At 43.0% G+C, this 14,963-nt stretch overlaps 1 protein-coding gene across 2 annotated transcripts in view; it reads left to right on the plus strand.

Moving 5' to 3' along the window:
- Snx9 (sorting nexin 9) overlaps positions 1-14,586 on the plus strand; it is a 103,515-nt gene extending 88,929 nt beyond the window's left edge. For both annotated transcript variants that reach the window (XM_046456582.1, XM_046456581.1), the window contains exons 12-18: positions 646-749; positions 3,315-3,392; positions 7,513-7,589; positions 9,697-9,786; positions 10,998-11,112; positions 11,847-11,938; positions 13,062-14,586. In XM_046456582.1, coding sequence (XP_046312538.1) covers positions 646-749; positions 3,315-3,392; positions 7,513-7,589; positions 9,697-9,786; positions 10,998-11,112; positions 11,847-11,938; positions 13,062-13,109 — 604 coding nt within the window. In that variant the 3' untranslated portion in view covers positions 13,110-14,586. The remainder of the gene's footprint in view (positions 1-645; positions 750-3,314; positions 3,393-7,512; positions 7,590-9,696; positions 9,787-10,997; positions 11,113-11,846; positions 11,939-13,061) is intronic.
- Positions 14,587-14,963: the final 377 nt, after the last annotated feature.

Here is a 14,963-nt window from a genome sequence, read left to right on the forward strand (position 1 = left end):
TTGAACCCAGAGTTTCACACGTGCTAGGCAAGCACTGAACCACTGAGTTACATCCCCAGCCCTTAATCATTCTTATTTTATGTCATTTTGTGTTTTTTTGTTATTTTATGTTATTTTATTTTTGTGCTCTGGGGATGGAACTCAGGGTGTCACACGTGCTAAGCTGTGCTCTGCCACTAACCTATACTCCCAGCCCTTCCATTCTATTTTATGAACTGCTTTTTTCATTCAGCAGTATACTGTGGTCTTTGTAGGTTAGTAGATGAGCTTTTTATACCCTTCAAAAGCTTGAGTCTTAGGCAAAGCTACCTGGTGTGTACCCAGGTTTTCATCTGTTTGTTAAAGTACTCAGTGGAATGAATTTAGCAATAACTACCATTAGAAACCACAGAATTTCCTTGCATAAAATTCTCAAGAGGTAATTTTACTTTAGAATTTCAGTTTTAGTTAAAATTCTTTCTTTGAGGAAAGAAAGCAAAGCTAAAATGTAAGTGGCGGATTTTTAAGTCATATTTAAAAATCTGAGCCTCTTCTGTTTAAGACTTATTGAGTTAAAGGGTAGTTGCTGCCGTGCAGGAAAACAAGGGCTGGGTTAGGTTTGGTCTGTGTCTCCCACACCACTGGTGTCCTTCCCATTGACCACAGAGAACAGAAGTGTGACGCGGTGGGGAAGTTCACCAAGGCCATGGACGATGGCGTGAAGGAGCTGCTGACCGTGGGCCAGGAGCACTGGAAGCGCTGCACCGGGCGTAAGTGCCACCGAGTGGCTCAGCTTTGTGAATACTCTTCATGGGGAGCCTGACCTCACTCCTCCACCCTGTTAAACAGCAGAAAGCCAGCCCCAACAGAGCCAGTCCAAGAAGTCCCACCAGAAACACCTGTTAGATTACATAGTTCCAGTTGCTGGGATTTTTTTGTTTTTGCTTGTTTGTTTTTTCTTTGGTACTGGAAACTGAACCCAGGGGTATTTTACCACTGAACTACATCCTCAGTCCTCCAACTGGAGATTCTCCTGCCTCAGCCTCCTGAGTCCTGAGACTAAAGGCATGTACCACCACACCCAGTGGTAAGATGTGATGTATTTGACTAAAACCACAATTCTTAGGAAAGCCAGTATCGTTGCTAGGACAGATAGTCTGGGTGCTAGGGAGATGTGGCACATTAGCCATGGCTCCACCCACCTTCCTGGCTGTGGGAGCCTCTTCCTCTCGGGGCTTTGGTGGGAACTGTCACCCAGTGGGGCCATTTTCCTACATCTAGAATTCTGCAGCTCTTTGGTCGAAGCCTGACAAATACAGTCAGGTTTCCAGGGACGCTCTTCTCTAAAATATAAATGAAGGAATTCAGTTTTGTTTTGTTTTATTTTTAAGATACTTAACCTTATCACTGTTCAGGAAAACAAAAATTAAAAACATGATGAAATATAATTGTACATCTTCCAGTTTGTCCCATTTTGCAAAGGAAAAAAAGTACTCTGTATTTTTAACATTGTGAAGCAGTGGGAACATTTATCCTTCTATGATAGGGATACAGGAGGAATAGTAATTTTGGAAAACAGTTTGACGTGATGTAGTAAATTTAAGATGCTAGTGTGTTAAAATTGGAAATTCCACTTCTTCCCAGTCAAGATAAGTTTTCACATAGGCATAAAGAGAAATATACACAAATGTTTGCAGCAGCATTGTTTGTATCAATTAAACTATATTAAATAACTGAAACTGAACACTTTTAATCTGCAGAGCTAATTTCACATGGTTCCAGGTTAAAAAAAAAAAAAAAAAACTGATTTCACATGGTTCCAGGTAAAAACTGGAAACAACAGTTCATTTATGATGTATTCCAATGATACAATGTCCTGTGAACCACAGCTGCTCTGTTTATCAACATAGAAAAATCTCACAAAGCAAAACAAACAAAACAAGCTATGGAATACTCACAGTATGTTGGAATTCACATGTTATCAGAACATGTCAAAGTAAGCCATATATGTTTTAGGTATGTATGAATTAGGAAAAAAACAAATGAAAGACAAGCAAAAATTCATGGTCAGAAGGACATTGAGTTGGGAAGGGGAACACAAATTGATTCTAAAAGTCATTGGTAATATTCTGTTTTTTAAAACTGAGTAGGTGGCCTAGATGCATTTTAGGAAATCAGTTTTTAAAGTAATAGATTTGTTTAGCTATTAGAAGGTCATCAAAACAAACCACTTAAATCTATGTGCCCTTTGAAAACTTTTTTTTTAAGTGAATGCAGATCTTAAATTTTTAAGAATATCAGACAAATTGTGGTTTCTTTTAGAGAATTAAATTCTTTACATTTGCTGGCTGGTCAGCTCCAAGCCCTGTTAGGCCATAGGAACAGATGTGTGAAACTGGAGATACTGGCTTTGACACGAAACCCCGTGGGGTCAAGCACCTGGCAGTGTCTTTGAGCCCAGGGAGAGGCAGAAGCACCAAGGTGAGCAGGTTCTTAAGGCTGACTGAGCTAACATAGTTTGGGTCCGAGTGTCCTAATAACCTACCGCTCAAACAGGTTCCCTCAAAGGCCATAGGCGCATGCAAGGGGACAGAGCAGCCTATGACATGGAGACTTTTTTGGAGATGCTCTGGAAAGATCCTCAAATCCTAGTGTCTCCCAGCTTAAGGAGGAGGCTTAGGGCCAGTTGGTGAGGAGGCGGCTCCCCGTCCCCAGTCCCATGATGCTGGCTGCCTTGTCCTGCCACACTTCCTCCTCTCGGTTGTTGTGTGGTCGGTTATTGGTCTGCGTGTAGCCTTGGGCTCATCAGTTAGGTTGTCTGTACCTTATTTTCCTTCACATGGGGACATCTCTACCCCTGGTGGGGGTTCTTGTGACAACTCAGTTCAGTGATGCATGTGAAGGTGCTTTGCAAACCAGAAGTCATTCAGGTGAGCTTGGTTTCACTGTGTTTCATTCAGTGGATGAGAAAGTGGGGTGGTTGGTAATAATGGCATCCACTCTTAATTGAACATGAATTAAACATAAATAACAAGTCGAGCACCATGGTACATGCCTGTAATCCCAGCAACTCAGGAGACTGAGGCAGGAGGGTCCCAAGTTGTCCAGCCTGGCCAACTCAGTGGGGCCTTTTTAAAATTTAAAAAGGGCTGGGGCTTTAGCTCATGGTAGAGTGCTTGCCTAACATGTATCAGTGCTTTATTAAAGAATATAGACTGTTTTGAATCACATCAAATATCTTTTGTTATAAAATAATTACTATTAGAAAAAAGTTGAACCCCATTTCCATTTACTTGGAGGACTAGTTAACAATTGATTCTTTCATTCTCCTTCAGCATTACCCAAGGAATATCAGAAGATAGGAAAAGCCTTGCAGAGCTTAGCAACAGTGTTTAGTTCCAGCGGTTATCAAGGTACATCTTTATTTATTTATTTTGTATTTTTTTTAATCGATACATAATAATTGTACCCACCTATGGAATACAGTGTGGTGACTCGTTGCGTGTACGCAGTGTATGCAGTGTGCCATGTGAAGCTGGCAGCTAGTCTTTCCACCTTTATCATTTCTTATGTGCTGCTCTCTTGAGTTCTGCATAAAATATGTAATAGGCTGTTGTGTACTGGGGTTGCCTGCTGTGCTGTCGAACTCTAGAACTTGTTCCTCTTGGGGTTTCACTTCCTGTTACCCAGCCTCCTATCCCCATCATCCCTGACCTCTAGCGACCCCAGTTCTGCTGTCTTCCACTTTGAGATCAGCTCTTTCGGCTTCCACAGTTGAGAGAAAACCCTCTTTCAGGGTCTTATCCAGACCTGTCACCCCTCAGGATCTGGCAGGCAGACAGCAGTGTGGCAGTGAGCACTGCTGTCCCTGATGTCCACTTGGCCAGGCCACATGCACAGGCCTGTGCAGCCTCACCTTCTGGCTCTGGAGAAGAGTGAGGGGCTGTTACACTGGTGTTTTCTTGCCAGCTTGGCTCCCTGCCTTTGCTGTCAGGTATAGTTCCTTCACTTAAGGTGATAGGTAACTGCGGCAGACAGCAGTCTACCCTTACTGCATCTCTGTGCCAAACCTCGTCAAGGCTTCCTGTTGAAAAAGCCAGGTTTCATCAGGGCCTTTCAAGGAACCATATTTAAGTAATAAATCTGTTGCCTTGTATCTCTTCATAATCATTTTCAGCTTCTCCTGCACAGATATGTGCTGCCTGTGGCAGGTGGAGTCCTTGCCCTCATACCTTGGCAGCACTTGTGAGTTTCCTTTATAAAACGGAAAAAGCATTGGTCAGCTAGGGCACCTATTGAATTTGAGTGTCTCCTCTCGCCACGTGGGTAACTCAGTGTTAGAATTGGTACCTCCTCAGGAAGCTAATCCGATACTAGACAGGACAGGGCTTTGGATGTCATTTTCTAAATGTTTGCAGAAACAAGAAATGGGACTGTCATCAGAATATAAGATTGAGGGCTCCCACATATGAGTAGTTCTTGTTGGCCTGAGTTCTCCATCTTATAATCGGCACTTAGACTGGAAGGAACCTCAGGTCCAGTTAGCCTCAATGAGAAGCCTATGAGAAAAGTGCCTTGGCCTAGTTGATCAGTGGCCAGTGGAGGCACCAAGACCAGAACCGGGAGTGGGGTGGTTCCTGGGCAGATGTACAGGCACCCTGTTACCTTTGAGGTGCTGCAGTGTGGGACCAGGTGGGAGCCGTCTGTGATGCTAGAAGTCACTTGTTGGTCCCCATGTCATCCTGTGTCAGAACTTCTGAGGCCTAGAATGGACAAGCTCACCTCTTTCAGAATGTGGCTCGTTTGGATTTCATCATTCCTGCCATGCATCAGTGACTAAGGAAAAGCAGGACTTTTTTCCTTTGGTATCTTGTTACCATGGTGAAATTGGCAGTCCCTTGCTGTCATCCATGCCCTAACTGGTAGTGGAAGCCTAACAGTTCTCCTAGGTGTGAATTCAGAGTTTGCTTTGGGCCAGGTTATACAATACATGTACCCAGATTTTGGATCTCTAGTCATTTGAAGTCACATAGAAAACTTAGAAACCATTCAGAACAATCATAGGGTTTTCAAATAGCAGTTGGCTGTTCCCTCCTCCCTGATTCTGGAGGAGATGAGAATATCACTCATTGTTCATTGGTATGACAGTAGTAATAGGGGTGCAGATAACTGAGCAAAAGTTTTAAAAGAGGGGGAAGAGAAGATGGTAAACTAGAAAGTGATTCTAAAGAAGTTCCTTGATGACGTTATACTGCAAATAACTCATTCTCTTAAAAATATGCTGGAACCCACTGTATTTTTCTTGAGACAGATCAGATTCTCTGGAGCCTTACCATCTCTATAATTTTAACCTGAACCAACATAGAAGAAAGAAAATGTAATTAACCAAAAGGAGAAAGGAGGACTAGAAGGTGCAGGTGGGAGGAGGGCTGAGGCCACCTCCAGGTAGTGAAGGTGGGCAGTAGGAGGGGGCGTCAGGCACTGCCACTGTCCAGGTGCTCATCTCTTGAATGCCCTAGAATGAGCTGCACAATGATTCCTCCATATTTTCTGTACTGTCCTTGTCACATTATCTAATAACACATTATTACATAGTCATCCTGCAAATGGCATTTTTCAAGTATTAAAAAGTATTCAATATGTTTTATATTGAATGTCATTTAATTTACTAGTTACTATTTTTAAAGAACTGTTCAAGTTCCTCCTGACAAACTTCTTCCATCTCAAAGGACAGTGAAGGTCAGTAGTGCCGGGCGTGGTGTCCTGGAGCAGCACTGCGCCTTGTGCTCTTATGATTACCGTCTCTGCAGCCCATTCCTAAGGAGGCCTCTGGCTAGAGCAGACACGTTCACCCTGCTCTCTCAGCAGTGCGTGTGGTCGACTGACCCGTGAAATAGTCCGTATTCTTATTATCATATGGAAATGTAATGAATAAAAAATTGTAAATGATTATCTGTGGTGGAGGAGGAGAAGGACAGATACAGAAGCAAGGCTCTGATGATAACTCCTTTTGTAGATTTGACTTTGAAAAAAACATGTGACTGTTTAATACAATTATTAGAAAACCAATTTAAATCAAAATGAAAAAGAAATCCCTTAGAGTCAAAAACAAAACATGTGGGCAGGGGTTATAGCTCAGAGGTACAGCGCTCACCTAGCATGCATGAGGCACTGGGTTCGATCCTCAGCACCACATTAAAAAAATAAAGATACTGTGTCCACCTATAACTAAAAAAAAAGAAAGAAAGAAAAAAAACACGTGACCTGGTTCATTGAGGTGAAGGCAGTGACTGCGCGACCTACAGAAGATGCCTAAGGTCTTAAAGACTGCAAAAGAATTAGTTACTTTTGCTAGTCCACTAATAAGCAATAAGATATTGGTATTAATATTATAAAACTTCTAAAGCTATATTTACATAGTGTAGGGCAAGCCAGATATCTGATTATGTTATTGTTATTAGCAACTAAGATTTTTTAAATAAAAATCAAAGTTTAAAACAAAGTTAAAAAAAACTCTTTTGAGTTCTAATCTTGAATTGGAAATATTACTATGAGCTCATGATATATTTTCCATCTTTTGAAGAACACAGTTTTCCCTGCTATTCACTTAAAAGGCCTTTCTTTGATCACCAAGAAATTGATAAAGGAAAGTTAACAGAAGTAGTTCAGCTAATAAAGAATGAATAATTAGGGGATGGGATTGTGGCTCAGCGGTAGAGCGCTTGCCTAGCACCCACGGGACCCGGGTTCGATCCTCAGCACCACATAAAAATAAAGGCATTGTGTTGTGTCCATCTACACCTAAAAAATAAATATTTAAAAAAAAGAATGAATAATTAAATAGAAGAGCACCATTTTGTAAATCCATACTAAAGTAAAAGACAGACAACAACATTTGTGGCCTCCAACATTGTGAAAACTAGAAATAACTGGAAAACGTGAATCTAAATCTGGTCAAGCCTCCAGACCTTATGGCCAGTGTAAAGTGAAGGCAGGAACAGGAACGTGTTAAGTTTCACTGCAGAGATGCAGTCAGTAGCACCCAGGTGTGGGACCCGTGATCCTCAGCACCCCGTGAAAAGAACTTTGCAAGGAATAAAAGGGGGGAGGCGGGAAGAAGAGGCTTCCATGACAGACACAGGCCTGTCTTCCGCATCTTCTTTGCATCCTGGTTCAAAAGCCAGCTTGCCCTGAGCTGCCTGGAGCACCCACTGGAGGGTCACGCCTGTCAGAGTGATGGTCTTTTCTTCATGTGCGGTGGAGTGCAGTGGTATTGTCCTATTTTTCAAAGGGTCCTTATCTTTTAGGTACAGTTTCCAGGTGGATTGTGTGACAGGAGTGGAGAGTGTACATAGGAAATGTTGGCCTTAAGCTTCCATTTGGGAAGCTGGGCGCTAGTGCTAAGGAATCACAAGATTGATCTTGCTTGTTTTGCGAGTATTTGGTATTTCCTACATTAAAATTTACCAATAAAATTTTGAAGAAAATCAAAAGTAAATATGTATAACTTCCAGTCACTATAATCCTTTTCAGGTGAAGCAGATCTCAATGACGCAATAACAGAAGCAGGAAAGACTTACGAGGAGATCGCCAGTCTTGTGGCAGAACAGGTACTGCATGATCACATGATCCCAGGAAGAGTTTTTTGCTTTCTAATGCACAGATTTAAGACTTATTGTACGGCAAATCCAAATAGCCTTTTCTTTTCTGCTTCTAAGTGTCTTTGTTAACTGTAGGGGGATGGGGCTTCTGTTTGTTCTGCAGTGCTGGGGCCAGAAATCCGGGGCTTTGCATGTGCTAGCCAAGTGCTTCCACTGAGCGACATCTCCAGCCCACTGACACAGTGTTTCTTAGGTTAAGCCAAAGTGGATAGACAAAATATGTCATCCAAAAGTCTAAAAGAAGTTGAGATCAGTGGTAGATCATCTGTTTAGCATGTGTGAGGCTCTGGATTCTGTCCTGAGCACAAAAAAAAAAAAAACAGTCTAAATGAATGCCTTCCAGTATTGATAGCTCTGAGCCGTGCTTGGCCTTCAAAGGATGGTGGCATATGGGAGAGAGCCCTGGCTCAGCGCTGCCAGGACTCTTACCTAGACTTGCCGTGTCTTGGTCTCCTCATGTGTTAAAGGGCCTTGGTAGTGCCTGCCTTCTGTGGTTCTGAGGATTTCATAGCTAATATATTTCTTTTTACATATTTTTTAGTTGTTGATGTACCTTTATTTTTTATTTATCTATATGTGGTGCTGAGGATCAAACCCAGTGCCTCACACATGCTAGGCAAGCGCTCTGCCCCTCAGCCACGGCCCCAGTTCCTTATAGCTAATATATCTTAAAAAGCACTTGCCACAGTCCCCATCCCCAGAACACACCTTTGAACCACTGAAAATTCTAATAAATAACAATTTCCTTTTTTTTTTAACAGATAACAGTTTTTAAGGGGAATAATCATATAAATTGTTTCACATCTCTGAATTTAAAAAAAAATTCAGATGGCTCTTGAAATATACTTATGCCACATATACACACACGCGCATACACACTGAAGCAGTCAGTCAGTAGCTCTTTTGCTAATACTCATAAAAATATCAGCGTTAGAATTGTGAGTAACATAGCTATTAAAAATTACCCTTAGGCCAGCCCTGGTGGTGCGGCTCCTGCAATCCCAGCCACTTGGGGCCTGAGGTGGGAGGATGGTAAGTTCAAGGGCAGCCTGAGTAACTTAGCAAGGGAAAAAAGCGGGGCAGGGAGAAGAGCCTTAGATGACAAACAGGGCACCTGTCTTCCACGAGAGCCTTCTTTGCTTCCTGGTTCAAAAGCCAGCTTGCTCTGAGCTGCCCAGGATCACCCCCTGGTGGGTCACACATGTCAGAGCAATTTTCTTTCTTAGGTGTACAGTAGTATCGTCCCTGTCTTTTAAAGGATCCTTATCTTTAAAGTTGGTGGGTGAGCTGCTGGGTGAGCTAGGGGTGTAGCTCAGTGGCGGAGCACTTGGCTGGCATGCACAGGCCCTGGGCAGAATACTCAGTACGGGGGGAGTGGGGGAGTATATCTGTACACTCATATATATATATTCAAAAAATATAGAATCACTTAAAAATTGCCACTTAAGAAGATTACCAGGTTTTTAAATAATATTTGTATATTTTCTGCTAAAAATAAAGATATTAAACTATAACAATTTATTTGTCTGCATATAAAACATACAGTTTTTTTGTTTTGCATTTTTCCCTCGGTACTGGGGATTGGACCCAGGGTACTTTACCACTGAGTCACATCTACAGTCTTTTTAATTTTTTTTTATTTTGAAACAGGGTCTCACTAAGTTGCTTAGGGGCCTGCTAAGTTGCTGAGGTTGGCCTTGGATTTGCTGTCCTAGCAAGCCCCTGAGATTACAGGGTGCACCACCACACCTAGAAAAACAAACTATTAGCTGAGAATTTTTCCCTCATAGTGTTTTATTTTGGATCACCACAAAATATCTAATTTTACAAAGCAATCTAAAAATTGTATGCTGTTTTATCCTTTACTACATGTGAGTCAGAGTGCAGTAGTTTGGGGGATTATTTTCTTTTAGGAAAAGTAGTCTGAATGCCTCACGTGCAGTGACTTGGCTATGCGTGGAGGATCTGGTTGGCATGGTCCTCATATACTAGTTTCTTTTCCTTGATTTTTTTTTAATTCCTCTGCCAGTAACAACCAGCCAATCTCTTGTTACAGCCAAAGAAAGATCTCCACTTCCTCATGGAATGTAATCACGAGTATAAAGGCTTCCTTGGCTGCTTCCCGGATATCATTGGTGCTCACAAGGTAACCTGGCCACAGGCACAAAGGAGAGGGCTTCGGGCAGACACACACACAGCCTGGCAATGCCATCTGACAGGGTTGTCCTTATTAATAAGAAATGCTAATTCCCATCATAAAGATTTCTAAACTTGTTAACGATTCCCAACTAGAATTAAAGGTATATTTGAAAGAAAAAAAAAAGATTTCTAAATAAAAATTGGATTGGGTGACCTCACATTTTAATTCTGGTTAGTTTTTCCTCTTCCTTTTTCAAAATCCACATTACCTCAGTCATGAGAATTTTACCAGCTGTGTCATGTAGCATTCTGCTTTATGCTTTCCCATTTAAATCTTGTGAAGGGAAGCATGGGTTAATAGGCTTTTGTACAACTTCAGACAATTTAGTGTAAAACTGAGAACAGTTTGCTTCTCATAGGAATTTGCCCTGGCAGGCTTGGAGTTCTAGGCCTATAGGCTGATTTGGGCAGCAGTATGGCATTTTCCTTCCCAGATAGCCCTAAACAACAAGCAGGGCAGTGACACTGGAGTGAGAGATGTGTGGCAGCCTTTACAACTTCTACCATCTAAATATTAGTTTAAATTTATTCATTCCCCCTTATAAAAATCAGAATAAAGCTAAGCCTTGCAGTCAGCAGATGCAAGTGCCAGCTTATAAACCTTGTTTCATGGAAGAAGAGACAGACAAAGCCCCGTGTGCAGGTACTACACGGCAGCTCCCTCGGGCTTCCCAAAGCTGCTGGGAATGCCTGTTTTCCTGTTGTGCACTACTCTTGAAATGCCTGTGGCTTATAAATAATACAGAGATGGTGTGCTGTGTGGTTTTCTCTTTTGTTGTAGCATAAAAATGATAAATTTTAGCTTAGTTACATTTTTTCAGGAATAACAGTCTTTTCTCTTTCAGGGAAATTAAATTTAGATGCTTGCCTCTGTGCTTACTGGTGGACACATGTTCCCACTTGTGGCAAGTCACTTGTAGAATATGTTAACATTGTTGCATTTTTTAAAATATTTATTTATGTATCTGTAGTTTTAGGTGGATACATTATTTTGTTTTTATGTGGTACTGAGGATTGAACCCAGTGCCTCATGCATGCTAGGCGAGCACTCTACCACTGAGCCACCACCCTAGCCCCAACATTGTTGCATTTTTTTAAACTAATGACTAATCCCTTTCAATTTATCTTACCAATATCATTGCATTTTCTATTTCACAGGGAGCAATAGAAAAAGTGAAAGAAAGTGATAAGCTAGTTGCAACTAGTAAAATCACTCCACAGGACAAGCAGACCATGGTGAAGCGAGTCGGCACCATGTCTTATGCTTTGCAAGGTAAGGAGAAAGGTTATGAGTAGTTGGTGGAGGGCCATCCCAACAAAGTAGACATTCCCCTTGCTGGAGAGAACTCCAAATATAAATAGCAATTAAATAAACAAGAGCCCCTTGCTTGCCGGATCCCAGTGTTAAAGAAAAGCTGTGATATTTAATTTCTCACTAATGCCCCTTTCAGCAGCTTGATTAAACCTACATGTTGTGTTACTTCTTAGAGACACTGAAGGTTCTTTTTATAACCCTTAATATCATACTGCTCTATTAAATTCCGAAGCCTGGCATTTAGCGGTGTATAACCTTTGTGCCCCAGGACCGTGGAGGGCAAAAGGGATCCGGAGGAATCATCCTAGGCATAGTTTGGCTGGTAGTAAGTAGAAGATATTGGTTCACTTTTAGAGCCATGTGTGAACAGACAGGAGCAGCAAATGGAGGCTCCTGTGTTTTGGTGGATGGTGGATGGTGGATGAAAGTGTCTGGATGGATGCGGAAGGGCGTTCGTGGTATTTAACATGCAAATCAATGAAAAACATCCATGTACTGGAAGGTGGTGTTTGCCTCTGACTGTGCAGCCGGTTTTTCTAGCCTCTGTGCAGGATGATGTGCCAGGAGCTGCTCAGAAGCCAGCCAGATCAGGTCCAGTTGATGATGAGTCATGACTGAGTGGAGAAACCAGGTGTAGTCATTTGAAATCTTGGGGAGGTGGAAACTAACAGCTGTCTTGGTTTGGGTTGTAGCTGAGATGAATCACTTCCACAGTAACCGGATCTATGATTACAACAGCGTCATCCGCCTGTACCTGGAGCAACAAGTACAGTTCTATGAAACAGTAAGTGGGACCCCTTTCAGTGCCTTTTGCACCCATACCCTGAGAGGAGGGCTTGCAGGTAACTAGCTTTGGCCTTATAAAGTCAATCTGTTTGTATTCTTTAATCCTAAGTAATAAACCAAAAGGGGTTAAGTTTTGAACAGGTTTTTTTTTTTTTTAACCTCTTTTAATTCCATCTGCCCTTTCCTCTTTGGGTAACATTGAGTTAAAAAGGGTTTCTTCTGAAGAAGAAGCACTAGATGCTAGTTTTGAAGGCCCAAGAAGTCCTGACTGCACAGCTTCCCGAACCTCCTCCCAGCCTTTCTGTGCCTTTGTGCACAGGGACAGTGCTGAATGAGATGAGGTCACCCTGTTGCCAGAGACTTCATCCTCTCAGCTGGGAAATGAGACCAAAGGCAGCCTTTGTGTGTGACCCAGGTGTTCAGAGTGGACCAAAGGATTCTCTACAGGAAACAAAAAGAGAGCAAAACCTTAAATATTTTCATTTAGAAAATTACAATGAAAACGTAAACTCTCATGCTTCTGTAATGTTTTGGTTAGCAGAACATGGAAAAAACAGATCTTTTCATGTAAATGGAGCTTAGACATCAGAAGACAAGTTCTGTAGTCTTATATTGACCGCTGGGCCCTGCCTCGTCTCTCTGCATTCTGTATGTTCAGGGACTGTGGCAGGGCAGCCCTCAGCTCACATCCATTCATGTGTCACCTTTGGGCTCATACTGTCCAAAACGCCAGTCTCCCGTGGCAGGCTGCTGACACGGAGCTGTGTGTCACTTGCTTCCTGCTTGTCTGTGGCATGTGTGGGAATAACTGGGGTGGGTAGTGTGCCTAGAGAGAGCTCGCCAGCACCTCCTCGGCACAGCAAGCTGGGCCTGTGATGGCGTCACACCTTCTCCTAACTGGGGCTGCGGGTCTTTGCCTCTGGCTCCTGTTAGAACACAGCCACACTGTCAGCAGCAGCCGGCCCTGGAGGAGCAGGGCTGAGAAGGGTCAGAAGAGGCAGAGCTGAGATCAGTTGAAGGAGCCGGCAAGTTTGTGGTGTTTACTTGTGAGAGTTGTAACGGTAGTGTGCTGTGACGTCATCATGGGGTAATTTCTCAGAATTGCTTTGTCTTTTCACCAGATTGCAGAAAAGCTGAGGCAGGCCCTCAGCCGCTTTCCGGTTATGTAGAACAGAGTGGAACATGAAGAAGACTCCGAAGTGCTTCCTTCTGACTTGGGGCAATGCAGTTCAAAGTTTATTTTTTTTCTCCATCATCAGAAAAAAAGAAAGAAAACCAAAAAGAAATAAGAGTTGGAAAAAGCTGTTTTCTCTATTAACCAGCCTGAATGCACTATTATTTAGGGTTGGTCTTCTTTTGTTTATTTCTACATTCATTATTTAAACCAATGGAAATCGTCTCTATTTTTGAAAAGAACTTAAATTTATTAGGATTTTTGAATGGAGAATTAGGGGCTCCCCACTGATATTTTACATATAATCGTAATTTATACATTACCCATGATCTTCCGGTTCTTACCCAATGTCAGATAATTAATTACTAATTGCTTTCTTAAAAATATGAAATATTCCAGAATAAAAAGACACATGTTTATATATTTTTATAACTCCTTGGTCCTCTGGGGTTCCTGTCTGTTCAGGAAGATCCGCACACCATTCACTGCGCCAGTGCTTCTGTCTCAGGAGGGAGAGAGCCCAGGGCTCTAGGCACCTCGCCCTGCATGTGCTGCAGGGGCCATCTCGTGTCCCCTTGGTGGGCACAGTGGGCACACAGCAAGTGCACCTGCCTGCTGCTCTTCCGTGGAAGACAGTGCTCCCTCTGTGCCCTGCTTCCTGATCCTGGGCAAGGCGTGTTTATGCTAGAAAGAATACAGCAGAAAGGCTGAAAGACCTTTTAAAAAGGCTTTAGCCCCGGGCTGGTGGCCGTTCTGACTCCTGTGCTCAGGAGCACTGGGGGAAGAGCATCCTCCAGAGCTGCCGCCCCTCCCACTCCTGTCCCTCCACTCGCCATCAGAGGGAAGAAGTGCTGGGATGGCCTGAGGTGCCACGTGATTGCCATGTGGACAGGAGGCCAGTCGAGGTTCTCTGAAAAGATGGAAACCAGAGTTTAGTGCCTGGCCCCTCCCCACCAAATGGGAGAGTTTGGGGACTGAGATGGACAGCAGCATGCCCAGTGTGCAGGAAGGTGCTGATGAGAAGCCCGAGCGACACCTGTCTTGACTGCCCAGCCTTCCTGGTTACTGATACTTCCATTAAGGGCACCAGGCAAAAAGGTCTCGACCTGCTGACCGCTGATTAGCACCCGCAGGCCGCCAGCTCCACTGTTGCCTTACCACCTCATCTGTCACCGTCCCTGCTCTGACCCAGTGATTACAGAAACGGAAAGTCAGCAGCAAAAACAGGAGAAACCAAAGCAGTAGATGAGGACAGTAGTCACCTGAGAACCTCCCGCTCTCCAGCATCACGGGTCTGTCACTGTTTATAAGTAATTCTCCCCGCCTGACTTTTCCCCTCTAAAATCCCACAGAACAGTGTTTATGATACAGCCATTTAATATATGTACAAACTGTAAAGAATATGTATAAATATTTTACACAAATGTAAGCATGTAGAAGCCAACATATAAATAAATTGTTTAAAAACTGTACAGTAAATTCTCAAAGCAAATTTTTTCAAAATACTCCTTGGTGTTTTAGTGAGTGGTTTGTTTGTTTGGGGGGCAGGGGTTGTTCTTGGTTGTTGTTCTTATTCCAGCTGCCAAAAATGGTCCGGGTAATGAAGGTTCTCTCCAGGCATAATTTCCTGTGGCACGAATCAGAAATTTAGCCTTGGGTCTGTGATCGTCCCTGGCAGCATCTCGTCGTGGCATGGGGAGCTGTGGGACACAGTGTCCTCCAGGTGTCCTGAGCTCATTGGTATGAGAAAGGGGCCAAGAAAATGGAGACTTACCCAGGAAGATGGCAATGGCGTGGGGTGTTCCCAGAGTGACAGGAAATTCAAGCCCTCGAAAGCTGACACTTGGAA

The sequence above is a fragment of the Marmota monax genome, unplaced genomic scaffold (genome assembly GCF_021218885.2).
Source record: "Marmota monax isolate L192 unplaced genomic scaffold, Marmota_monax_Labrador192_F-V1.1 WCK01_AAM20220418_F8-fsc00164, whole genome shotgun sequence".
In the NCBI taxonomy this organism is placed as follows: domain Eukaryota; kingdom Metazoa; phylum Chordata; class Mammalia; order Rodentia; family Sciuridae; genus Marmota; species Marmota monax.